General features: G+C 39.9%; 1 protein-coding gene across 2 annotated transcripts; it reads right to left on the bottom strand.

The window, feature by feature from the left end:
• Nucleotides 1-530: 530 nt before the first annotated feature.
• pinx1 (PIN2 (TERF1) interacting telomerase inhibitor 1) lies at nt 531-21,923 on the bottom strand. Of its 2 annotated transcripts, none has more exons than XM_086263916.1 (7): nt 21,770-21,923; nt 21,076-21,185; nt 20,822-20,914; nt 20,528-20,609; nt 19,483-19,572; nt 14,304-14,386; nt 531-2,156 (listed from the first exon to the last, which is right to left on the bottom strand). In XM_086263916.1, exons 1-7 carry the CDS (start codon nt 21,786-21,788, stop codon nt 1,500-1,502), a joined length of 1,134 nt encoding a protein of 377 aa, XP_086120042.1. In that variant the 5' UTR covers nt 21,789-21,923; the 3' UTR covers nt 531-1,499. The 2 variants fall into 2 exon arrangements, with proteins under 2 accessions (XP_086120042.1, XP_086120043.1); XM_086263917.1 differs by lacking the exon at nt 21,770-21,923 and adding an exon at nt 21,699-21,729.
• Nucleotides 21,924-27,521: the final 5,598 nt, after the last annotated feature.

Genomic DNA, 27,521 nt, shown 5'->3' with positions numbered 1-27,521 from the left:
GTCAGGTTTTCAGGGAATCACCTTGTTGGTACAAAACTATTACTTTATGCTTGTCAAACAGTGTCATTTTTCATTAGATTCCACTAAAGAAATGGGAACAAAGTATGTTCTTACCACAAGCTGCCGGTAATCATCCAATTCAAAATTGGTTCTTTATCAAGTTATATCTTATGTGTAGAAGCTCTGGGTCACCATGCAAGTTTTTTTTTATGGCTGAGTGATTCATAGGTCAGTAATAAGTGGTTAATAAATGGCCAGGGGAGGGGGTGAATTTACATACACATTATACATACACTAATAAATACAATCCTCTGAAAATGGTCAGGTACAAGTATTGGACTGAAACCAAGTGGAAGAGCAGCCAAAGAAAAGCTTTGCCTGGAGGACTATTGCTCAAGAGCACTTAAAAAAGTAAGAAGAAAAGAGTTTAACTCATTGGAAGCAAAACAAAGAAATCAGAGGTGTCTCAATACTTTTGCACAACATTTCTCTTGACCTATGGAGAAAAAAAAAGGGACACATTCAAAGGGTGATGGACATTTGGATTTATTAAAAAAAAAAAAAAAAAAAAAAAACTTCTGTAGAACTCAATAGTCAAGAATTCTTTCATATATCTGCCAAAGCATTATCAAAGTACATCAGCCATGTGACATCAAAGAGAAAACATGTTTCCGTTTCATTTTGTAAAGCTGACAGAAGCTGTCTGAGTCACTTTAATAAAATAAAGGGGCATCAAAAGTGGTGGGAAAAAATAAACCACTGTGAAAATGGGCAAATAGTAATGCATTTACATATAAGATGGTAATATACAAAATTATATTTTCCAAAAAATGCATTTTTATCATAGGAAATGTGGGCGATTCTACTCATTTTAATTCATTGGGCAAGAGAATTCATAGAATGAAGCACGTGTATCATCTAAATATTATTTTTATTTTAAAAAGGGATTAGACGACAGTCATGTCAACTTCTCTCTATATTAAATACATTTTTAAACATAGCTGTATGTCTATCCCACTTTAATATCTGAGCAGTAAATATGAGGCTAACTTTGCTAAAGATTGGAAACAGGAAAATGGCTAGTCCAGGTGTACCCTTCTGACTTGAACACTGGTGGTAAAACATGTTGGGGGTTTTATGGGAAGCTCCAGACCTTTTTCCTAGTTTGTATTTCCTGTTGAGCCATGATAGTGGTGTTTTTATTCTCATCTCACTGTCAGCAAGATGTCCATACTATCTCCTCCTACAGCAGTGTGTTCCAGAGGCCACCAGTGCAAGGTTGAGGCTTTTTATAGGCTGCTTCAAGGTTTTTTCCAGTGACAAACACTCCCTATCAGTTTTTTCTACAGTCACTATCTAAAGAATAATAATAAGAAAAAACCAGCATCAATGGATGCTTTAACAGATTATTATGGTGTGTATATACAAGGCATTTAATTTCATAATACAAGTACCCCCTTAGGAGTCAGGAGAATAGTGCAGTACTGAGTCACCCTGCCCTAATGTAAACCCTGCTCTTGATGCTTCCTTTTCTTTTTCTTTTTGGATTTCTTTTCCACCAGCTCTTCCTTCCCGTCTTCTGTTGCTACACTGTCCACCTCATCTCTGCGCTTCTTCTTCTTTTTCTGCACTGTATTTAAATCTAGCGTTTCATCCTCTGCGGGCTCGTGTCCATTTAGTAGCTCACTTTGCTCACTGTGTTTTTTAAGCTTTTTCTTCTTGGTTTGTAATTCTTCACACTCAGTGCTACAGGTGGAGCTACAGTTTTCATTTACTACTTCTTCACTTTCTGCCATTTTTCTCTTTTTCTTTGAACGTTCTTTCTCTTGATCCTCTTTGTCCACTACTGCAGCGGGTGTGCTACACTGCTCTTCTGCAGCCTTTTTCTTCTTCTTCTTTTTCTTCTTTTTGGGCTCTTCTGTATCATCATTGCTGTTGTGGTTGAGACTGACTTCCTCAGATGCATTTGATGTCTCAGGAGTATCTGCATTCTGGGCCCCACGAGCCTTTTTCAGCTGAGCCATACGCTGTGCAAAGTACTCCTGCATAGTGAGAGTACTCGTGACAGTCTTAGTGATGGCTTCTGGGTCCTGGTCAGAAGGATCAGGATTCACGCCATCCTCCGCCTCACCCTGCGAGTCACTGCTGTTGCTCTCCTAAACCACAAAGACACGAGTAAGAAGGCAGAGTCAGGCTTTGATGCATCACTTTGAGAATCTACACAGATAAAGACAACAACCAATGGTAGAGCGAGGGGGGGCTTAAGTGGTCGTCAATCAACATGTAAAAATTACCACGGCAGACTTCAGTGAGTGAAAAGAAAGAGCACACAACAGGATGCTAATTTAACAATAGTTGTTAAAGCCTTAAAATAAGCACTGAACCACATTTATCACCCAGTCATTAATAATCTTCATAAATCCATCAATCCAGCTGTGGGTGTTTGTCACAGTTAGCTTCTTAAACAGTCACCCATCAGTGATGGCTCACAATAAAGAATTTCAGGTACTTCCATTATTTTCTAGTATGTTTCTAAATTCAACAGTCCAAAAATCATCTTCTATTTTGTAATTGTTGCATAATTTCCCTCCTAACATTGATCCTTTGCTCATACTGAGGCTGCGAGCTCGTGGCTGGCTCAGCGTAGCTTTAGCCACTTTCTCTTTGTTCGTTTCTTTAAAATGTCACTGATCGGCTGGCTGAGGGTGATTTAAGTGTCTGTTTAGGTTTATTGTTACAAATGTTTTCCTGGTGGTCTCCAGTGGTCTACTTTGACAAACTTTGTCTTTTCACTCACAATGTAACACTTCCACGCTAACAAAATGTTTGTGTGTTGCACAAGTGTGTACAAAGCTCTTTGTCAGCATCATGCGTGTTGCACACTTATTAATGCACAGAATAACTCATGCTTTGCGTTATTATTATTAACCTTTGTTTTACAAGTAAAGACTTTAAAAATTCTAGACCTTATACCCAATTAAGCCAACAATGCCAGCATATGATAAATATTTTTTTAAATCGCTGTATTGTGGTGTTGGAAAAACTGTCGATAAGAAGACTAAGTGAATGTAGATTTTTGCGTTTACTAAATGTCACAGTGGTATTTCAAAAAGACTCAAACAACTTCAGCCGACTCATTGGCGATGTAGTGCACCTGTATGTGCCTGCCACTAAGATGCATCATTAGTTTAATTCTGAAATTAAGTGAGAGGTGCTCGCATCAGTCATCGTCCCCACGTTGATCGGAAAGGTTAAAAAGTAGGACAGTTAAGACTCATTCTGCCGACCTTTAGGCTCCACATTAAAAGAGGACAACTTTACAACTGTGAGGAACAACTACACTCCAGATTTTAACTCCACAGCATGAACAATTTGTCACCTCACCCCTGTGAGCCATTTGTCTTCATTTTCCTAATGGCCTACTCAATGCATAATGATTTGTTCAGAAGAATACAGAAGCTCCTCTTGAGGATCACACCAAACAATATAGCCTTTCCATATTACCTCGGAGATGGTGAATTATTAGATGGCATTTTTCAAACCCTACAGATTAGAGATAAATTGAAAACACTGTTGTGTCGAGTCACCTCGTGGTTTTGGCCTTTAAGCTTTTACATTATGATTACACTACTCTGACCCTCGGCAGTGATTCAGGCAGATATGCTAACTAATGTTCGGGTAAAACAATGCATGTATGTTCTGGGACTTAAAGGCCTTTAATGTAGAGTGAAGTTACTAGATGTGGCTTTGGTCTTGTGTAGGGATGATGTGCTGTATGTTACTGCATGTAAAAGTGTTTTTTTTCCCCTTTCTTTAAACCAGTCACCAAGGACTTCAGTGAGCCCCTAAAAGCCATTAGTCTTAGCCAACTAAAAGGCTTTTCATAGTCAATATAGTTTCATCAAGGGAAACGCTATTGTCTTTGTGGTCTGATACACCGATTCATGTGGTAAAAAATGTCTGAAGAGCAAGAAAGGCTGCAACTTATGAACAAGATTTTTATCAGAACGAGAATGTTTTGCTGTGAGGATATCAGAGTGTTACATAACACAATCGCATCTACAAAACAACGAAATCAGATGATATGAAAAAACGTGACTGAGGCTAAATGACAACGCAGGTGTTCAAATGGACAAAGTTTTCCACCCTGACTACAAAGAACTTCTAACAAGGGGAATGAGGCCCTTCAGGTGAGGTGCCATTATACAAAACTTTTCAACTTCCCTGAGAAAATCTATACTCCCCGTTACTGCACAATGGCATCCTCTCTGCTTGGGAGAGTGGAGATGGAGCTTTGAGCTGACATCGCCAAACAACATGTAACTGGGATTTGGGAAGATGGCTGGGGGCCACTTTAGAACTGCCTGTGAAATTACTCTCAGGAGGGAGAGGGAGGGTGAAAGAGCTGGGAAGAATGAGGGGAGAGTGACTGAGCGAAGAACATCTTCATCATCAGGGAAAGGTGGCTTGAGCTTGGTATGTGGTTCATCCTCACTGCCTGGGGATCTCCATTAGACGCTCATCTGACAGGAGCAGAAGTGCTGTGCTGAGCACAGGCTGGACACACATACAGTATGGGGATAAACCTACAGCTCCAGTCAGCATTACTAGCAGCCCTGGAGATTTTTCTTGGCGTGGAGTGTTGAGGGCAACATGTTACTAAGAAACTACTCTGCAGTAATGTTTGGGATCTTGTTTCCCCATATCCAGGTGTGTCTTCTATTCGTTAGTAATTTCTTCTGCTTTACGGCATATGGTACAGACCCAAAACTACAAAAAAGCTGCTTCTTTTTTTAAAAAATGAAAATAAAAAAAATTAGGATTTCACAGTACACTGTAAACCTTGTTGTTGCAATAAGATTAATGGTATACTAGCAGCAAGAATGGTGGCTGCTTCGTGAGTTATTATGGTAAAGCTTCCCATATTTAGTGGCAGAAGTTGACAAAATTCCAGCGACGATGACGGAACTTGAAAAGAAAGCCTTGCGAAAAAGAACATAAAAAAAGCACAATATAGACAATTTTTAAAAAAACAAAAACTTAATCTTTTAAAGGCATCTTTTCCTTCATTTACACAGATATAAAAGCTGTATTATACGGTACCAAGTATCACATAATCACTGTATTGTGGGAGTTTTTGTCACATGAAATGTATTGTCATAGCATTGTGAGCTACTCCATGATTCTCCTTTTTATATCATTTTATCTGTCTCTACATTTTAAAATACTGTCATTAAAAAAAAAAAAAAAAAAAACCTAAAATGTTTATTTTTAAATGAGAATACACTGAATACTTACGGCCAATTATTCCACTGGTATAGAAGGGAGGAAAATAGGACGCATCATGTAACTTAACAATTTGATTTAATTTTACTGGCCACAACACCTGCAATAGTGAAAATTGAGAGCATATAACTTTTTCACTAAGGCTACAAGTTATAAATGTGTATGCATAAAATGATTTATTAAAATCATCCAAAAGAGAATGTCATTTCTTTTTGATATTTTTCCTTTTGACAGTGGTTAGTTTAGATTCACCAATAAACACGAATAATGTTTTTTACTTAGCATATACATACTAAACTATCCTTTGCATAAGGATGTACCAAATGTACAAATTTATAATTGCTGGGACTAGAAGAATGACTTAAATAAATAAACAAATAAATAAGCCTGTGCTGTAGAACACACCTATATCAAGCCATGTCTACTCCTTCTCCTCCTCTTCTCCCAGATGCAGAACCCCAGGAAAAGGATGCACTCAATGCACTGTGTGCAGTTCTGAGATAAGGCTCCTTCAGCAGAGGAGCGGCCTGGCTGGCTATCGGGCCCTTCCTGCTCCGCTCTCTCCTCTGGCGGGGGCTGGGCAGGGAACACAGGGAGGGTCCACAGAGGGTCCCAGAGAAAAGGAGAGGGTGGGAAGACATTCAACAGGCCGTCTCCTTCAAGACACTCCAGTTCTATCTCTTCTTGGTAATGTAGTCACTGGAAAGCCGATGGTAAGACATGTGGCAGAGGTGCCAGGATACCGAGGCCAACACATTCAGTGGGAGAGTCAATCAAGCCAGCAGAGAGATGATGGAAAGGGTTCACCAGAGTGCATGCAAAACTTTTCTCCCCAGCAAAATGTAGCAAAAAGAAACAGAACGATGTTCAGTTCATTTATTACTAATTTGCTCTAACGGCTTTGCAGAGCAAGCTGGGTTACTTTATGTCTGCCTACTTCTAAAGAGAAACCAAAAGTTCCAGGACAACAGCTCAAGTAACATCTTAAATTAAGGATTTTTGCCAAGTGCAAGATATGTTAGGTAGTAAGTGATCGATTGGTTGTAATAGTCACCTTGTTGAATGTAGGGAAAATGTTCAGGTGTAAAAATCTGATCAAACTTTAAAATGAGCCAGATTTTACAGGCAGTCAACCAGATCAAAGGATCTCAGTAACTATAGGACTTGAGGGTGCTAGCAGTCAGGAGTAGAGTAAAGGTCATTACACAGAGAGTGTGTTGCAAAAAAAAATCAACATGAAATTCAGAATTTTCTGGATCTAAACTTGCCATGTAATGTGTACACACGAACGCGGTGCATTTTTGTGGAAAAAAAGAGAAATACTGCAAATCCATCTACTCAAATTCAAACACAGGTCTAGTAAATATATGTAATAACTAGAGCAGGGCGATATGGCCAAAAATATTTATCACGATATACATTTGAAAATTTGCGATAACGATATAACTGACGATATAATTGATGCGAGACAAAATACTCCACAACATTACTAGCGCAAAAAGACAACCTTCCATTAATTTTCACTTAAACAAGAAGCTGGTTTTTATGTACAATAAAGCTTTATAAAAATGTAACAGTGCAAATGCAAATTCCTTGCTGAAAGTTTAACCAAAAGGCATTTCCAGTAGAAATGGGCTGACATATCCTGAGCATAACCATATATAATATCCACTGAAGTTAAAAAGAGGTGCTTTGCAACATTAAACTGTAGTGTGCAGTACGCATTTTTTGGACCATAAGGCACATTGAGCTAAACAAAGCAGTTAGATAAATCAAACTTTATTAAACTCATTCTTCTTGCTTCCTCCACTTCTGTACCATTGATTCATTGATGTTGAATTCTCTGGCAGCTGCTCTATTCTGTCTTGTCTTAATGTTGGTTTAAAATGGAGCACTGTAACAAAAAATAATTTCCCCCAGGGATCAATAAAGTATTCTGATTCTGATTCTGATTATTCCCATGTTGTTGCAGTATATTAATGACTAGCCTTGTATTGTGGATGGATTATCTCAGTTGTTCTCCTGACTGACGTTTGGTCCGTTTACAGCATCCTGCCATGCGATTGCATTTGTTTCTAACCATGAGGAACCTTAGTGTTCATCCTCCAGCTTCACTGTTTATGTTATGCTAACATAGCTGTGTCGCTAGCGATCACGTAGCACATCATTATATACCAGCTAGCCCAACTTCAGTAACCCTACAAACGTCACTGCTGTTTAGTTTCCTGCCTTCATTTATGTTGGAAGTGATAGCAGAGCTGTACGTTTGAATTTTTTCAGAAATCTCTCAGTCAGAACATGCTATATCATGCTTAGGTAACTAGCGAAACTAGCGAGCTAACTTCCGCTAGCTTCCTGCTAACTTCTAACTCCGTTAAATGTAATAAATTTTGTTTTCATGGATGCCTGGAAGTTAAACTGAATTGTTACACCTGGTAAAGCAGCAATGCTGATCGTTTTATTAAAGATGAAAGAATTTAGACAGTTAACTCTCAGTGATGCTGCAGTGTTTGTTTGACCTGAAGTGTACTGAGTTTAGGACCCAGATTACTCCCAGATTTAAGAGCATCTTAGTCCGACAAATACGACAATAACGACGGCCGCTTGCATGTTCTGCAAAAAAATGTGCTTTGTTGTGTATCTGACGGACAAACACCAAACCAGTTCCACATCACTGAAGTTGCACCATTTTTACAAACCAATTCTGGTTCATCTGTTTCACTCAACAATCGGCCATGTGCGTATGAAAACAAAGGCACTGCGCATGCGCGTTTTACTCATATTCTATCGCGATATTTCATTTTCCTATCGTTGCCTAACATTATACCGGTATTACCGTGAACGGTATAATATGGCCCAGCCCTAGTAATAACAGAACCACAGTTTCTTTAAAAAATAAAAATAAAAAAAAAGTTTAGAAAATGCATATACCAACATGCACGTTAAACCTGGGGGAAGTTACAAAGTTTACCTGTATTTGATTTCTAAAAGTCATTAAAAACCGGGTGAATGTGAATAGTTTTGCAGACACAACACGCCTTCCAACTCATGTTAATTAGGATTTGACAATGCTCCAGTTGCTCATTTATTTTCCTAAAAAATAAATAAATAATAAAAAAAAAAAAACTGCCTGTTTGCATTACTTGCTTTTTTTTTTCTTCAATAAATTTCTAGCCAATATTGGTCGGGTCTGTAATTGCACGAGTGTGCCCTCATTGTTCTGCCACAATAATAAATTTGGTGATACTCAAGGTCTATGGATCAGGCCCTGATTAGCCAGCTGTCTCTCCCTGATGAACACGCAAGTCCAGCAGCCCCATCCTTCATGAGCCTGATGTGGGCGGACACGGGAAAAGGGGAAAAAAATAGATTGATACTTTATTTCCTGGGAAATAGGTAAATGTTTCAGTTGGCCACTTTAAGTACTGATGCTGCCTTCAGTGTCATTCTTTCATGAATCCTTGTTCTGTATAAATGTGGCCTACACAAAGTAAATTTTAAAACAACAAAAAAAGAAAGTAAATAAAATGATGAAGTGTACACACATCAAATGCCACACACGGTATGAAGCTTCCACAAAGCAATACTTTGCTTAACGCATAGCCTCAGTGTGCAGTTGAGGCAAAACGCATTAAAATGGGTTTGAAAAATTACACTTTGTGCCTGGTGCGAGAACGTTTATCATAAGTAACAAATGAAGACAACATTATGCATGCAGCATGACTGCCCTGTGCTTGTTTAACATTGCAAACGCTTGCTGACAATGCCCCCATCACGAACATTGGGGTACTCCCGCCCCCATCCCAATCCCAAGCCGGGGGAGAGAACAGACCGTGATTATTTTTCCCAGCTGTGATTTATTAGATTAAAGAGTTAGTGATTAAACGGTAGTCTGCGGCTGTAAACAGCCGAGAGAGCTGGAAATCTTTGGGCGGTTAGCTTTACCAGGCGGTAATTACCCTGCTCTCATGTATTCTAGCTTGGGCTGTAACTAAGAGACAGACACCCTCTTTTCTTTTCCTTTTTTTTTGTGTCCCACGCTAATCTGCAAGTGTCAGCGAGCTGGCATGAGAGCAATCCACACAACTGCCAGGGAGGTAAAGTGGCAAATGCGATGTGTGTGTGTCTTTTAGGGAGTTGGGGGGGGGATTTGGCGGGCCTTGATATTTTCGGCGGTCGTGTAAAAGGGCCTGTCAACAAAAATGCTCAAGAAAGGCAATGCTTTGCTCGAAGCAATTAGATGTTATCTGAGAATGTATTAGAGCTCTCCAGCTTCACAATGAGCCCTGCAGCCTGCGCGAATGCACCGCCCTGTTTAAAACTGCGGCAAACACACTGCGACAATGCACGTTTACACCGGCATCCCCTTTCAACATTTGAGTTCTGCATATTAATGAAAAAAACTTGACTTTTGGGGTTGTATTTCTATTTACAATGTCATTTTTACAATACAATGGCCTATACATAGTCTCTTTAAATTACATGATATGAAAGATAACTTCTCAGTTTGCTTACATGCCGTAAGTACAGCTGGTACTCTGGCTTTTTCTATGACCAAGCATCCACATTTCCTGGTCATTTTTAACTCACTTTACTCTCCACTGGCCTCAGTACCAAGCTGTAAAGCATAATAGATTTATATTTTAAAATAAAATAAAAAAAGGTCCTGAAAAGAAATCCTGCTTCTGCGCCATCAGCAAAGTTTCGTCCGACCCCCCTGGCACTTCGGCATCGCATCTTCCAAATGCTCAAGAGCCACCCGTGTCACCCCTGCCCCATATTCCTTAACACGGCAGTATCGGGGGAGCCCCTGCTGAAGCGCGATCCTTCATGTGGACAACGCGTGGGCAGGAAACACTTGCAACAGGTGCCGCCCGATGACGCTCGATCCTCGGCCCTTTGTGCCGGAGCACGAGTGGGAGTGGGAGAGGCCGCAGGGGTCGCGCTGACCCAAGAACAGGGCGCACCATGCCTACTGTCTGACTGGAGAGTCAGACGTCAAAACAAGGATCGCACTAAATTATTCGCCACCATTTTTCTTCCCTGACACTTTTAGGGAGTACAGAACTAATGAATGGATTGATGTTGGAACAACTGTCATGTCTGTAGTGGTCATAACGGTTAATATAAAACCGTAATCTTTAGATGTTTCTTTTTTCTTATGACTACCAGCCAAGCTTTTAGTTTTCAAAACTGGTAAATTGAAAACTCAAGCACCAAACTTTTCCATCATGCTGCGCGTCTTAACTTTAGTATATGAAAGATTAAAATACTAAAAAAATAATAATGATAATAAATCTCATTCCCTTTAATTTTAAACTAGTAGTGGTTTTAAAAATGCATCAAATCATAATTATTATTATTATTGTTATTACTACTACTACTACTACTACCGCCACCACCCACTCCCTTAAAAAGAGAAAGGAAGAAGGAAATGTAGGTGGAAAAATAAAACTATGGCTTGTTTCCACCTTTCAACTGAGCTGGCGGCTTTAAAAAATGACTAACTTTTGTTGATGTATGAATCGGCGGGGAGTCTATTTATCAGCAGGCCCTCTGCGGTCGCCCGCTTGGGTCCCTCAAGTCACAAGCCGCGTCGCTCCCCTTTGACTGATTAATTAGCCAATCAGAGGACATTTTTCACTGGGCGGCAGAATGGTTTATTTCAGCTAATGCCGGGGTTTCGAGTTGAGGCCCGTTGGAGCCTCGTTGGCTCTTTCGGCCTGCCTGAGTGGCTGGGCAGAGGGGCAAGGGAGATAAATCAAGCTGGGCTGGCCCTCCATGTGGCTCCCCTAACTAAACCCCCAGAGGAGGGCACAGAGAGCAGGGGTGGTGGAGAAGGAGGGGGGAGGAAGGAGAGCGGGACGCAAGACGGCCAGGGGCACTGCTTGCCTGCCGATAAGAACGGGGAGCAGGGCGCTGCCAAAGTGCCTTCATTTAAAAGTGGCCGGGGCTTTTTTGATATCTCGGCAGAGAGCGCCTGTCATTTGTCATGCGGTGAGTAATTGTACCGAGGGGCACAAGGAGGAGGCAGGAGATGGAGGCGGGTTGCTAGCGTGGGATGGGTGATGGATAACCGAGAGGTAAGTAGATAGACAGGTGCTACGCCGCAACCCTCACAGTAAGGCAGAGTAAATAAGGTTGTTTTGTTTTTTTAAGCACATATTTTCATGTGGCTACATAAAAACTGGTTATGGATGACATGGGAGATTCTCTAAGAACACGATCTTAGGAAATACTCTTGCACGAGTAAAATTAGGTTACAATCATGCTCAACTACATGTTTGTACATGCAATTAAAAGAAAAAAAAAATCAAACAGTGCTTCTAATCCCTGCTCTATCATACACTGTAAGAAAGGAGGGAGGCATGTGCATTTCACTATGATATCCCATCTGTCAGCATACTTAATCACAGATAATCACTTGTCAGTTAATTAAAGTTGACACAAAAATGCTTGTTTAATCACGGTCTGATCAAATATCTGCTGAACTATGCCAGGAAACAGGGTCAGTATGAGTTTCCTTTAAGCTTTCATGTGCATTTCTCTTTTTTTTTTTTAAATATCAAAAATAACAGTAAAAAAATTGCAAAAGAAAAAAAAAAAATGATGCAGATTTTTCATTATGTACAGCTTTAAAATAAATACATTCTTAACCTGGAAGATAAATTTTTACCTTAAACAGAGCTCTACCCTCTGAACAAGATATTTACATTTAATATTAACACTAAAGGAATAGAGCTACTGCTCCCTGTAAATAACCAATTAAAATATTCTCATATACTGTTTCCAATACATTCTCATCTTTGATGAATAGAGGCATCTGGGACAGCTGAATGTGTACACACTGTGTGTGTGTGTGTGTCTGCGTGTTTGTGCGTGTGCGCATGCGCTTGTCTGCACTTCAGGGAGGGTTGTGAGCCGCGATAAGAGGTGAGCAGGAAGCACATCACTGCAAAGGAAGGAAAACACCAGCAGTGAGGAACTGGTGGAAAGGAGGCCGGAGAGACAGCAGTGGGTGTGATTGTGCTGGAAGATTCATGAGGGGGAAGGAGGGCAGGTCTGGAGAAGCCGATCCAGATTTGGTCAAAGTCTCTTGGCCTCACCTTGTCACGATGCAGATATGTGATATAATGCGACCGGTGGCAGTGGCTTCTGCAAGCCACTACAAATCAACTACACCATCAAGCCAAAGCTCGTCGCTACTAAGGGTTACAACTCCATGGGGCATTGAGATTACTGCAAGCATATATTATACTTTTGCAGCAACAGCAGTTAAATGTAAGCACAGATCAGTGTGAGCTGAGGGTCACTGGCAGCGTCGCCTTCACTCTCGCAGGAGATTCGGCAAAATGCCTAGAGCTCGATTGGTCCATCACCCTCTTTGCCTCTTTTCCAGCAACCTCAGATGTTGCTGGGTTTCAACACAAGGCCTCATGGGAAAGCATTGTAATTGTGTTGAGTGTTTTCGATATGGTCAATGGTGTCCCTCCTGGCTGTAAAATAACAACCCATAACCAAATGTTTAGAGAGGGAAAAAATATGGTGTGTATTGCTTGCATTTCCAGTGTTAATCAGCTGGGGAGCAGCTGCCATTGTGATGCTATGGCTCAGCACCTGCTGGGGGAATAGGGCAGGGTGGATTTTGTACAATTTATGGATATTTAAGATGCCAATTTCTTCAAGCCAAATGCTCGAGATAAACACAAGAAGCCAGCAAGAGGCTTTTTCTGGGCCTTGGAGTCCAAAAGCTAGATATGTTATTGTTCTTCTGGCCCTCTACTGGGCCAGTAAAAGTTCTAAGAACAACAAAAAAAAGTTTTTATTGCACATTTTTAAATGTGTTATTTTTTTCATAATAAAATAATAAAAAGTACAAGTTATGTGGGTGCTTAATAATTTCCAGTTCTTCTGTGCATGTAAATCTGTTCTATTAATCAGCTTAGATCATTTTTAATAGCATCTTTTATGTACATGTATTTTTAACTATATAATTCACTCATCTGTCTTTCATTTCAATAAATGACATCTTTGATGTGAGTTTGAATAAGTACGGCTTCATATAACTCCACAGATAAACACTTGAGCTGATTTTCTGATTAAAACAGCTTGACAACTTATTTAAAAATCAATAGAAAGATGATGCAGGCAAATTTCATAAATAACATTTTGCTTTTGATATGTAAGCTAAAGGTTCTTACTGGATTCGAAATACAACTCTGACCCGCAGGAGCCTGTAAGCCATGTTCCAAAAGCATGAGACCTACCATAACGCCAAATGGCAAAGTGACGTTTGAAGTGATGGGCCCACCAATGCCAAGAGCAAAAAAGAAACTTTTTTTGCAAGCGTCATCATTTCAGATTTCTGCACACCTCACTGCAATTTTGATGTTCCTTTAATAATGCCCGCTGGCACTCTTAACTAGCTGATGTGACGCTTCGAGACAGAAGTACAGCAAAGCAGGAGTGCGAGGGAGAGGAGTAGGGGGTAAGAGTGCAAATCCCTTAACTGGATTTAGGCGCTCTTGCTGCCATCGGTGGCCTGTTAGAGGTGTTAAAGCTGCATGCTGTGACACGGCTAATCTAGGGCCACGGGCTGCTCAAGGAGCCGTACCCCGCAGAAGCAGAAGGACCAGATGATACCAGAGTTACCGATGGAAGGAAGCATCAGCAACCAATAATCATTTGGAATTACCAAGGAGACACAGATAAGTGCAAGCCAGCTGGGCCAGTGGTGCGGCATCTCCTGCTGGACTGCACGCTTGACTTTGACGGGGTTAAGGAAGATCAGAGTCCTGTGCCCTTGCACTAATATTTTAGGAACGCACCCACTGGATTAGAATTACTATCTACAAAGCTTTTGTGCGAAGCCACAGGACAGTTTGTTTTTAACTTGTTAAACTAAGTGGATTTGATTAATAAAAATAAAAACTAATGTTTTTATAAATTATAATATTGAAGTCTCAAAACAACTTTTTTTCTAATTCTGAATGATGTAAATAGGTGTAATCTCTTACCTGATCTTGGACTTTTGCTGATTTAGCCCTCTTCCCAAAGATACAGTTAAGATCTGTTTCACTACGACTGGATAGATCCTTTCCTGAAAGAGTAATAAGCAGAAAAGAATATGTACAAATCATTAACACCAGGCTGGAAAACTTTTGTGCTGCGACTCGGAATAAAAAGACCACCTTATGAATTAAAAGGTGATAAAAATTGATTCACAGTCCCATTTTCAACAACATGCACGCTTTTTTTTTCTTAAAGAACATTGTTTATTGTTTCTCTTTTTTCCAGGCAAACCTTTAAATATTGCAGCTGAGTACCTTATGTGTGTTTGTGTGTTGGGGGTGAGCAGAAGGTGGTCACTGAGTAAATAAAAGAAACAGGGTAGGGGTGGTGGGGGGCTGTATTCTTTTTGCAGGGATAAAACGGTAAAGAAAAATAAACTGGACGAAAAGGTCTGCTACGCCACGCCTCCGGATTCCCCTTTTCAAGCGGGTCCTCAAAGACTCCTGAAGCACACAGTGGCTTGTCTCAAGCCTGGGTCCTGTTCATGCAGCTGCATCCTCTTCCTTCAGCGGGGCTCTGATAACATTTGGTTATTTATTGCTTTTAAACCTCTATCTCCCCTGCCCTTGGCTTTGAAAGTCCCTGCACATACAAGGTCTAAGCAGCAAAACCAAGAAAGTCCGATGAAAAGTAAAATAAATGGAAAGGACGGTGGGGGTGGGTGGGGTGGGGGGGGTGTTTGCTGTGGTGGTTGTCATCTAGTGAACTCCGGTCAGACAAAAATTATATCCAATTTGACCTTTCTACTGTTTGGATGAGGAAGTGCCTGTCAAAATTGTCAGGCTTTCAGGTGAAAGTGCAAATAACAACGTTCTGATTAAAAAAAGAAAAATCCTAGTTTTTCCCACTATGCGTTTAAAGTTGGATGAATACACTTAAATGGGATGAAGCGTGGGTACTGCCCACATGCAGTGGAAAAGGTTTGCGGTTTCCAAGGTCACAGATGAAACGACAATTATCAGTAGAGACTTACAGAAGCTCCAGTGAACAGAAAACACTGTCAGTGAAATTAGAACGGGAGGTCCTCAGCATATATACATGCAATTCACACGGTCTGTTAGGCTCCATCAATTCACTTTGGCCGTGATGCAAAAACATGTTTAATTAAAAGCCCAAAAGCTGGAACGAAGCCAACACAGAGTAGCCGATGGAGAGCTGTAGTTAAATTCCGCATCAACCACCCTTGCTGCCCTGACAGGTGATAGATGGAGGTAGCAATTAAAACTGGGTTACTGGTTTATGCTGTGGGCCCTGGACCTAAGCAGTGGAGATTTTGGTGCCTTTCCCCACAAACAAAGGCCATCAATCCTCAGCGCTGGCAGAGAGAGAACCAGCATGAACAGGATATCAATATTAAAAAAAAAAAAAAAAAAGGAAAAAAAGAAAGGGAGAGTCGGGAGGAGACCTGCACTAAAAGGGAGAGGTACTGATGATGCTGTGGCCACAATGTTTTTACAGCAGTACTGCAGGAATGCACTGAGCTCAGTGTCTGGTTATAGACCAAACCAAGCCAATTCTCAAGAATGGGGCAATTCGGCAGAAGTGAGAGGGGAAGACCCGGGAAGAATTTTAACTTAAACTTGCTTTTGAATCAAAATGTGAGTACAAAAAAAGTTAAGCAGTACAAACTGAGAGCCAAAAAGAAAACATAGATGATTGAAATAATGATCATAATGGAAAAATGTTTAATTATGGCTAACAAGCATTAGATAAGAGTACGGATAAACTATTAGATCCGTTTGTTGGAAAGAGGAGATAAGCTGTTATAATAGTTATAAGTAACTGAATCTTTATCTAGGAGTTTTTTCAAAGGCATAATCAATTAGTGACTAAATGGAATCAATAGCTGTTAAATGGAGTGCACCAGTGTTTTGAAATGGTGGGCCAAAAGTTGCAGATAAATGGTTTAAACCAATGATGTCAAACTTATTTTACACTGAGGGCCAGAAAATAACAGAAAAGATCCATTTTTTTTGGCTATTTAATTGTTTATCTGTTACTTAATTACTTTGGTGTCGTTTGAATGCCCATGAGGGAGGTCTTTGTAGGCAAGACAAACTTATGAAAATACAGATAAAAGTCCAAAATTTATGCCCTCTTTCATATTTTCCAAAGCTGTCCAATGGTCTGGAATCTAGGCTTTGCCAGGCCAATTCTGGCTCCTGGGCTTTATGTTTGACACCCCTGACTTAAACAATTCACAAGCATAACTGCTCTAAACAGAGCTAAAAGTAGTCCAATCTTAGAATAAAATTAATTCAACTGAAGCTGCGCGGTGGTGAAGTGTTTTAGATGCAAGAAACTACTGGACTAAATAAACAATGTACTTTAAAATGGCTCAAATGAGGTTGGAATATTCAACCAGAGAAACTATCACGAAAAGGCTGACAGTCAATGACAGAGCTATTACCTGATCTTTTCAACCTCTCATGTAACAAGCGTAACAACTCTAAATCCAAGCCTCAACTTGGCAACAGCTTCACAGAGAGGAGAGCGGAAACTTGGAAACTTGCAAACAGCCGTGACAGGTTATATGTTGCCAGGTAACTCTTTGGTTTTAATCTGCGCCATAAACTGAAAACAAAATGATGATCTGTCAAGAGGAAGTGCCCAATACATAAAATACTGTCACCTGCCACTTAGAGAGAACAATAAATATGTTCTCAATTTAAAAAGGTCAAAAATGACAGTTCTCTAGTTCAAAGTGCACTGACCATAAATGCCTATCAGACCACTGAGAACTGGGAGTCTCAAGTTTCCAATTAAATTATAAGTTGCGTACAGTCAAACATGAAATACCAGCCTCCTTTATTGTTGCGTGACAACGGTTGCCACCTCTTTGTATAGCAACATGTTAAAACGGTGTTATATTCCCAAAGACAGTTGAAGGTCTACGGTCAACAGAGCTGCACTCTCCTTCAAGAGTCCAGCTACAATAATTGCACCTGCAATCCCCCTAAACGGTTTCCTTCTCAACATGCCAAATGCAATGAACTGCAAATTTTCTCTTTAGTTTCCTCTGAAATTTTATAAACATCTGGTGGGAATAAGAGTAGCATTTCAGCAGGTTCACTAGAAACATGTAGAAGACACATTTAACAAGAAACTGGTGTGAAACAGTTCAGACTAATGAGACTAAATTAAACTTAAATTTTCAACAACAGAGACCACTATAGAGACGGCCGGGGCATGCATTTATGCCAATGGAACTTGCACACAAGACACACTACGATAAATCAGAGATTTAAAAAAATGTCCAGAGCAGTCAAACAAGCCCAGGGTTCAACAAAGGCTCCGGTCCACTGGACAGTTTAAAAAAAATAAAAAATAAAAAATGTGGAGGACCTCACCCATGGCTATTCAAACTACACCAAACTAACCGAGTTGTGGATTTCTGTATTTTACACATTTAATTCTTACAATTTAAGCACAAAGACTCGTGCTGACAGCATTTTTCGTCTTTTTCCTTCAATGATGGTTTCTCCTTTATTACACATGTAGTTAAATTTCTCTACACTTACAGAGAGGGGACCTTCACTGTATGTGGCCCATGATGTAAAACGAGTTTGACATCTCAGTGCGATTCCAATTATGTGTTAACAGTCATCCTCTCCCATACAGATGTTGATGTAAACCTACTCAAATTAAATCTAAGCTTCAGCACAGTATTTTATAAAATAACTGTCCAGAACCAGATTGGACTAAATTTTATCTTGTACACTCATGAGGCCTAATAACATATAAGAAACTTAGTTGGCCATATTTCACATTTCAAAAGCAGATGTGGTTAAAAAGGCAGTGCGCTGTATATAACAATGTAAAGCGATCAGGAAGCAGGCGGAAACAGAATGAGCCAAAGGTGCTTCTGGGTGAGTCACAAAGGTTTCAATCTAAACTAAACTTCACACAAGGCTGTACGAGCACTCAGCATCTAACTCTGATCTGTAGTGAACCAAGAAAAACTGAGCATCAGCATCATCATCATCATCCCGCCAAGTCCACACTTTATGCTTTGCGTGTCTCTTGTATAGGTGAATCTCATCTGTCAGGAAACACTCACGCAAAAAAAAAAAAAAAAAAAAAAAAAAGGGGTCCGTTTTTGGCTCCTGCTAAATTAAGACTACAAAAACAGGGCAAGAGGGTCTGGGGGAGAGACCGAGGCAGTGTTTTATCAGGATGGGTCATCTAATAGGTCACGGGAGGTTGTTGTTTTTGGGGGGCCAGTAAATGGAGATGCCAGATGCCCCAAACAGGAAGCAGGAAGCTGCTATTGAATGACGTAAAGTGTAGAAGGCTCTTCCAGGTGAGGCAAAAGTTGAGGTATTTTGTTTTTGCAGAGCATGCTGACTTGATGAGGTAGATTTTAAGCTAGTGACAAATAATTATTGTTATTGTATTATTATTTAGACATGTTTACAATCAATGAGTGCACTAACATACAAAACAAAAATAGTATCTGTATCAGCTACATAATCCAAGTACAAAATAACACACGGTTTCATCATTTCACCAAAGAAGGTAGGTGTGTGATCGTGAAACTATGCTGCAAGTCCAAATGCAGCGACTCAGCAAAATATGGGCTAGCAGTTACCCATTTTGGTCCAGAACACAAAAGTCCTCCTTACGCCTATCAGTGTTCTGGCCTTGACCAGCAAATCTTAACTTCCTGACGTGTAAAAGAGCAATGAAAGGAGAGGGGAGAGTTATAAATAACCTCCCCTAGTGCTCACACCAGGCCAGCTGACCCAGGACAGGCTGACGGAGCTCTGATCAGAGCCTGTGGTCTGAGACGAGCACAAAGCTTAACGAGGGTCAAAGAGGTTGTCTGTCCGTCTCCCTGAGTAGATGGTATGCAGGTGTATATTGGCATCAAAATAAGAAAGCAGGGGGGATTATTTTTGCTTGCAGTTAGAATGAACTAATTATCCTCAATGCGTTTCTAACTTTCTGCTGTGTTAAGAATATAATCAGGCCTCCTGGCTGACATTTTAATTGTTTTTTTAAATAGGATATAGTTTGACAGGTAATTGCTGCAGAGAGCAAGAAAACTGTGTTTAGCATCGTATATCTTAGCACATTTATTCCTGTTCATCTCGCTCCATTGCCGCCTCATGATAAACCCACCTTTAGTGAATTTCATGTAGTGGACCCTCTTTTTGGATGTCTTGGATTTTTCTTCCAAACTGAAGCCTTTCTGCTCATTTGGTGGAGTTTCTACAGAAGAAGAAAATTGAAGATAAAAGTTGAAATATGACCCAGATTGAGTTAGAAAATTAGAAGAATGTTATTTAGTATCATCATCCGGTAGTGTAAACATGTTTTTGTCAGCACTGAGGATAATGGTTACTGTGAATATAGCCTTGCCTTTAAGTAACTAAATGTTGCACTGTAGCACCCTCTACTGTCCAACGGGCTGATTGATCAAAACAGACGTTTTTTGTTTTTTTGCAGTTTTGTGTTGCTTGATAACAGATAAAAGTTTTCACTTGTTTTGGAAATGTTACTATTGAATATGAGTTTGTTTTGCATTTCTTTTAACACCAGCATGCACCAACACTACATGCTTTACAATATAACATTCAGTACTGTGCAGAACTCTTGAACCATTCCTAATTTCTTTACATTTTGCTTCCAAGGAGCCACACCGTCTTATAATCAAGTGCTCTTGACCAATAGTTCTAAAGGATTTCTGGAGAATTTTAAAGAAATGACAAGAAAACGGCTCAAGCGAGTTGAACAATAAAGGTGGTCATACTAAATATTAACTTTAAAAGTCAGAATTCTATAAACTCTGTTGTTGAATTTTATACTGTATTTCCATGCATGTTTGAACATTTCAATAAATGAATGCATCTATTTCCCATTTTCCTAGTAAAATATATGACTCAAGACTTTTGCATAGTACTCTACATAGTTGATCAATGGCAGAATGAACTATAAAACTAACCAAATATAATTATGAACATGTAGGAAGTCACTATATCCTGGCCATCCAGGATATCATCGTATACTTGACATGCTGCTATGTTGTGCTATGACACAAGACAAGCAGCCTTCATTAGTTTTCATTAGTTTGTCTTATTAAGATATGATCGCCTTTATTAGTCCCACAGCTCAGAAATTTAGTTGTATAAAGTTGATAAAGGTTTATCGGGCTTCGTGTACATACCACTGCTGCTGTTTTGACCATGGCAGCTGTTCAGTTGAGCAAGCAGCTCATTAAAATCATCTTGGTGAGCAATCCACTTATCCTGTGGAAAAATCATACACGGCAACACAATGTGACTAAAAAACGACAGGTTAAAATGACAACTTAAATAATTAATGAGGATTTGTAAAAGTCGAAAAATCTCAAATTACACCATGCAAAACAAAATGACGTAGTTAGGGTCAACACAGATGTGACTTTTTAAAAGCCTTCATTTGATTCAAACGTGAAACTGGGCTTTAAACGTTTGCTTACCTCACAGCTGGCATTTGCTCCAAGCCCATAGCTGTCATTTTTAACTTTCACTTTGATATGGTCAGTTGAGCCTTGCTCACTCCTCCCCAGACCCTTAATTCAGATTTGAAAAAGAAAGGGGAAAAAAAAAAAAAAAAAAAAAAAAAGGGGGGGGGGAGAGAGACATGAGACATGCTCACCAGTTCTTCCAATGTACAGTCTCTGAGGAAAAAAAAACCCCAAAAAAACCAATATTAACCGCTTTCATTACTTACCTTTCCCTTGGACCACCCCATTCGCTCAAGCATCTTCTGGCCAAATTTGGAGTCATCATTACTCCAGGCGCTGTTCCTGGGGTCGACAGACCACTTAAGCTTCCTACGAGCTGAACATACAACAGCAGCAACAGTGTTACATAACAGGAAACCAGAACAAGTCAGTCACATCGTCTCCTACTTTAAATGGTCTATACGCCTGACTGACACTGGGTTTATGGAGCCAACGCACATATGATTAACACCGATAAAAACAAAGACGGGATGCATTATGCGTGTGTTCATGACAGGAGCTAACCTGACAGTTATGAGAGATCACAATTGAAGTTTTACACTCCAACCATGCTTCCAGCGAGCTTTCTGCCACAACTTACGATTAAAGAGTTAACAGAGTGCATGTTTTAATAAACTTCTGCATCCCCAGAGCAAAACCTAACTACAAATGAGTGAGTTACTGTCGTTAGGAAGCAGTCAAAAGAAAAAACACGTGTCCACAGACAGCTGTTAAAAATGCTAATGCTAACTACCGGAATACTTTAATACACAATTCTACAAACTAATGAGCGTTTTCAGGAGGAAACTATGTGACATATTTTGTAGACCGGGGGTGCGAAAATAACCACCTAAACGTAGCGTCATGCGACGTCAGAAAAAATAAATATATATTTTAAAAAAGTGAAACAAGTATACATACGCTCAGCGAGCATGGACATCCTGAGGTCCTTTAACAGCTTGACGAAGGTCCAATAGGGTTCTCAAAATATGCCTGCGCAAAATACACGACTACGGCGGTATCGGAGGTGAATATCGCCTCACGGAAGCAAATGTTGTGTGCCTCATTCATTATGAATGACACTATACTATATGAATTTTTATATTATTTTATCGTGTCATATTATCTTTACTTTATTTGTTAACGTTACGGGTGAATATTTTTCGCAGACAGAGGGCGCTACAGCCAAACAGTCAGTCATTGGTCAGGACAGTTTGCTGCACGTGGCAGCTCACGCGTGTTTAAACAGCCAATCAGAGTTATTCTGGGTTTCTGAATTTAACACTGCTATAATGCTAAATATACAAATACATGTAGAGCCCACCTATAGACAATAATTGTTAGACACAAAACTAAAATGGGTTGGTGGTGTAAGTGACATCATAGCAGAAATTAATTAATACAAACAGTTTATATTCCAGCACACATCACAAGACCACTTGGCCAATGTATGTGCAGTGATCCAATTCAGCTGATATCAGCTCCCAGATCTTTCAGTCAAGTTCCACCCAAACTATTCTGTGCCCAGGTCAAACAAAGCACTGCCTAATTTCCTTCCCATACATGCAGCGGAGAAAACAATATCACAGGTGCATTTGACAAAATGACCTTTGACTATGCAGCAACACATTTAAAGAGGTTTTTATATAAAGAGGATTTGTGAACCAGAAGAACTATAAAAATACCAAATGATTAAGGAAATCTCAGTGCAGACCTGCTGTGGAAAGATTGTTGTCTGTTTTTCTTTTTGTTTTGTTAAAGTTGCTTAACTCATGGGAGCAAGGAAGCAAACCTGAATCATCTCTCCTCTCTCACTTAATGCCCGATATCACTTTTCACCTTTAGAAATCCTGTTGAAAGGTCTCTCACTAAAAGAAGAAGCACTTGAACTCTGAAAAAGAAGCCTGCTAGCTGCCTTTGAATTCGGCAGCTTTACCCACAGCAGAATAAACAGTAAATGCACATGGGCCAACTGAAGTTCACACAAAATACTGTAGTCATGCTTATGTAACTTAGCACAAACCTAAATAAAGACACAGCAATAGTATCAACAGATGCAGTGGTGGACTCTTTAATAGTGACTTTCACTTTGATCATTGGCATGCTAAAAAATTAAGCTTAGAGCATGGTAGATCAAAATCTGACATTTCAACACTCACAGCTGCATCAGTTTTGATGAAATCTCCAACAACACTGATTGAATTGCAGCCCCAACCCATGACAGAGTCTCCACCATGTTTTTCATATGGCTGTAGACACTCAGTATTGGACCTCTTTCATGACCTCCTCCTACAGCCGTTTCTCCCTGTTTACCATCATTAAGAACGACTTCTAGACAGCCACCCTTCCACTGAAACAATTTCTGATGATGCTTCAGTGAACATTAGATGGATAAAGGTTCAGATGGCTCCTATGGGTCCTGTGTTAGGTCTTTGCTGGGGTTTTGTGCATTTTTTGACATGCTGCTGGTAACAAAATGCCTAAAGATATGACTTAAAATTGCTCAATACCCATTAAAACAAGTCACAAAAATCTGGCTCCTTGGAAACAAAATGTAAAGGAATGAGGGTTGACTCAAGACTTTGTACAGTGCTGTAGATTTGTGACGTTTACTCTAAATAATCTCGATATTCAGATTAGTATGAGCATATTTTAAGGTACTGGGATTTTTGATTTAGCATCTCTCAGCATTTTAAGCTTTACTGAATGAAGGGATATTATCATGTATTTCACCTGCTGATAGCAACCTTAAAAAATCCAAGCGCACATGGCTCAATATGTTTGTTAGAGATCACTGATCTGCTTTAAAATATATGCAAATTAATTCCTTTAAAACATAACAGCTCTAATATTGTTTAACAAGCAGGAAAGAGTTGTTTTCTCAGGATTGATGTTGTCACACTCGCTTTATCTGTAACTAAGAGAACAGTCTGTACAAAAGTTTTTGGCATGGCAAGCTGCCCTCCTCAAGCCCGAGCACAACAGCTTTCTCCTGTGGTATGCGAGTCTTGAATTTGCTGGAGGTCAACAAACCAATGATTAAATAAAAGGTGTAGAAAGTTTTAATTGTGCAAAAGAACAGGCAGAGCCTAATGAGGCTTTCAAGCACAGAAAACAAACTTCAGAGATCATTTTACACAAACACAGACACCTAATATTGTTGCAGCAGTACATTGCAGGGTCCTAGCTTTGCAGGCAAAAGTGTTAGGATGGAGTAAGTGTTTGTAGAAGCTTTCTGGGAATATTTATCAGACTTCTTAGAAGAAAACCTGAAGAGTAAAACTCTTATTCTTGATATGTTATCCTGGGTCACCTTCACATTTGTTTATGTAGAAAGAGCAAGAGCAGGAGTTGTTACTACTAAGCCATTTACTTTTCAATTGAATTCTTGAACAGTGATTCCAAATGAAGATTTCACATAGGATGTTGATTATTGTCTGATATGCAGCTGTTTTGTTCATTCATTGTGTTTTAAGTCACTAAGATGATCACTCAAACTGAACAGTTTTGGTTTCCATGTTTTCTGTGCCAAAGACTGAAGCTTGTCTGACAGCCCAGAATAAATATGTCACTAACTGCTACATAGACTCTGTAAATAGGCTGGCATAAAGGTGAAACCCAGCCTACACTGTACACCGACATGTTTGTATGCCACGGAGTCTAGTCCTGAAAGCACAGATTTACTCAGATTAGAAGGAGCGACTCTCATTTTATCTGCTGGTCCAGTGTCAGGTATCACTTGGGGTTTCTAACGGTCAAAACTCTATCAAGGGAACATATAATCTGACCTGAACTGTGGCTGGGGTTAACACCTCAAGCAGGGAATTAGGTTGCGTAACCAAAGCCATGAAAGGATCAGGAGAAAAAAGTGTGCTCATCTTAACTCACAAGACAGCAGAACCTACACTTAATCAATCATCATTCATTTTTTCATGAATCTTGAAAGAGTGCTTTGCGTGTTACAGCAACGAAGCGGGTTATATAAAATGCTAAAAGTGCTTTTCTAAGCATGTGCACACCGTGTACTTGAGGTGAAAAGGTCAGATCAGGTCTAAACATCATCAAATTAAAAACGTGGAGCTAAATTTAGAGATAGTTTAACCACGCAGTGCATCAAGGGGAACATAACCCCGCAGTAAAAATTGATTTTACGACAGCTGTAAATATAGCCCAGTTCCAGACGGCTGAACCAGTGAAAAATACATTGAGAGATTTGTAACCAACAATATTTCATATTCTTTATTGCCCTATGGGATGAAGCGCTTTCTGCAAACTCATGTAGTGTAAATAAATGTTTTTTTTTTATTTTTATGAATGCTTCCATCACCCATGTCTGTGTGTAACTGTGTAATGGTTTCACAGAGCTGAGAATCCCCAGTGATCGCACTCATAGGGAGGCCTATACCATACAGCAAAGGCCTCTACTGTTTTCTGCTGATGGCGGAGGGTGTTATATGAAGGCTTGTGGTCTTGGGTCCTTGGTGCTAGTGGTGTTAGGAGAGTGCCTTGGCCTGCATCCCCATGGCAACAAGCCTCCATGTAGACTAACAGCTGGCTGTGGAACAGAGGCTGTGGTGTCTTCGGCTGACTGCGCCAGTGTAACATAATCTCCTGAACACTGTGAGAATCTCTTTACACGATGACGACCAGAGCAGCGGGGACCGAGCAACAAGAGAAGCTCTCTGACTGGCTGGTGGAAGGCAGCGCCCAGGGAGATGTCTTACATAAGAGGCTGAGTTCCACTTACAAGAAGGGGAACAGAAGTAGTAAAAACAAGAGAGCCTCTCTGTTTCCTGCACTACCCTTTAATGCCCCTCCTCCTTGTCACAGACATGTTCACTCACATTCAGATACAGTCATCCATAGCTGAGTTTCTCTGGGAGAAAACTGCCTCTGAGAACTTAACCTGCAGCCAGACCAAACTGTTGTATGCCTCTGTAGTGCATGCCTGCACACGAGTGTAAGTTAGCTGCGAATCCTACAGGTTTTACGTAGCTTTTTTGTTTGTCTTTTTAGTCCAGAATAAGCTTTGCTTTTAATTCACAACAACAGAGAGTGAAAATGGTGCAAATATTGATTTTTATTTTCAAGCCCATAAAGCACAAGACTGCAAGCACACCTGGTGTTATTCAGGAGAGTAGAAATCACATAAAACTCCCATTTTAAAAGGATTTGTACAAGGTAAGGTGGAGGTGGGACTAGTTTGAAATCCCACAGTTTTAAAAGCTTCCCCGATAGTTTGTTGAGATTTTCAAATAAAAAATAAGAAACCTCTCAGCTTGGAGGTATACCTGCAGTTTTGCTGACAGATATTAAGACTGAACAGGTGATCATTAGTGATGAGAGCTCATGAGAGTAAGATAAAAGGCAGCGCCCCTTCTTTCACTTCACTGATATAAACTCCCCGTCTGTGCTCTTTCTCGTGAAGCACAAACTGCAAACAAAGCAAAGCGAGGTCACCTGGAACAGCTACAGCAGTACTGACACAGAGAAATATGAGACAGGCTGTTGAATGTGTGGAGGACATTGCTGTCCTCAGGGTTACAGTTTATGATCCCGTTTATAAGGAAAATCCAGCAGCTCTGGTTTATTGATGAGGAGGACACTTTTCTTTGGGAGGTTTATTTCCTCTTTCTTATTCTTCTGTGGGAGAACATCATTGACTATGCAAACTGGGTCAGTGTTTTGCATTTTACAAGTTTTTGGTTGCTAATTAATTTCAATTTCTCTCAAATAATCAAGCAGAGAAGTAGTTTGGTGTGTCTCAAATTTCAGACTGCATTACTGTTTGAGATAAAAATTTGTTCTGTCAAGATGATCCAACATTGCTTCAATAATGTTGAGGTCTGGGCTTTGGGGAGGCCAATCCATGACTGATAGTGTTCCACGGTGTTTTTCTATATGGTATGCATTTACTGCATTGGTAGAGTTTTTCATAGAATCAGCTAAAGGAATATTAAATATACAATTTTTCAGATACTGTTCATCTGCTGGTGATGCTTTTTCTAATTTTGTCCTTCATTTGTCCAGTTTCCTCAAATTCTTAAAGGCACACCGCACACCATGCTGAGATATACTAGGGTTTCAGCTAGTGACTCTTTGTTATTAAACACCTATTTGGTGAAAAAAATACAATTTAATTCCTGTCAAAATGTTTTATATTAGATTCAGTTAAAGAAGTGGGAACAAATTGTGTTTTTTGACTGGCTGCTAGTGCTAGTTATGTGTAGACATTGCATTGGTTCTTGCTTTGAGGTATGTGCCTTTTTTATGTCTTAAAAATTAATAGGTCAGTGTTAAGTGGCTTAAACAAAAACAACATTCCTCTGAAAATGGTGAGGTACAAGGACTTGACTAAAAATGAGTGAGAAAGCAGCCAGTGTCCAAAGAAAAGCTTTGAAAGACCTTCAGAAAGCTGGAGAACTGTTGATCAAAACCTCTTTAAAAACAAGAACAAGAAAGTCTGGCTTCTTGGAAGCAAGATACAGTTGCCGAGAAGTTACTCGAAGTTTTGACATTTCCACTATGTAATCTTTATATTCAGATCAGTAAAGAACATATTTGACTGTAATCTGATTGTCAGTTCTACATCTATCAACAGGTTAAGCTTTGAGCAACCATTAAGGCCAGTAAATGCATACTATAGCACACTTAACTCTGCTGTCAGTAACTA

This window comes from Aulonocara sp. 'chitande type north' Nkhata Bay, linkage group LG15 (genome assembly GCF_057382095.1).
Source record: "Aulonocara sp. 'chitande type north' Nkhata Bay isolate Kocher_YH1m ecotype deep benthic linkage group LG15, A_spYH_male_GT1.1, whole genome shotgun sequence".
In the NCBI taxonomy this organism is placed as follows: domain Eukaryota; kingdom Metazoa; phylum Chordata; class Actinopteri; order Cichliformes; family Cichlidae; genus Aulonocara; species Aulonocara sp. 'chitande type north' Nkhata Bay.
Note: the sequence above shows the minus strand (reverse complement) of the source record. Positions and strands in the feature narration are given on the sequence as shown.

Bases quoted from the DNA above. Each gene is read 5' to 3' on its own strand.
- pinx1 (XM_086263916.1), bottom strand. The intron at 19,573-20,527 runs GTATGTACACGA...CTTCTTCTGTAG, and splicing joins TGGTCAAAACAGCAGCAGTG to AAACTCCACCAAATGAGCAG. The intron at 2,157-14,303 runs GTAAGAGATTAC...TTTGTGGTTTAG, and splicing joins CAGCAAAAGTCCAAGATCAG to GAGAGCAACAGCAGTGACTC.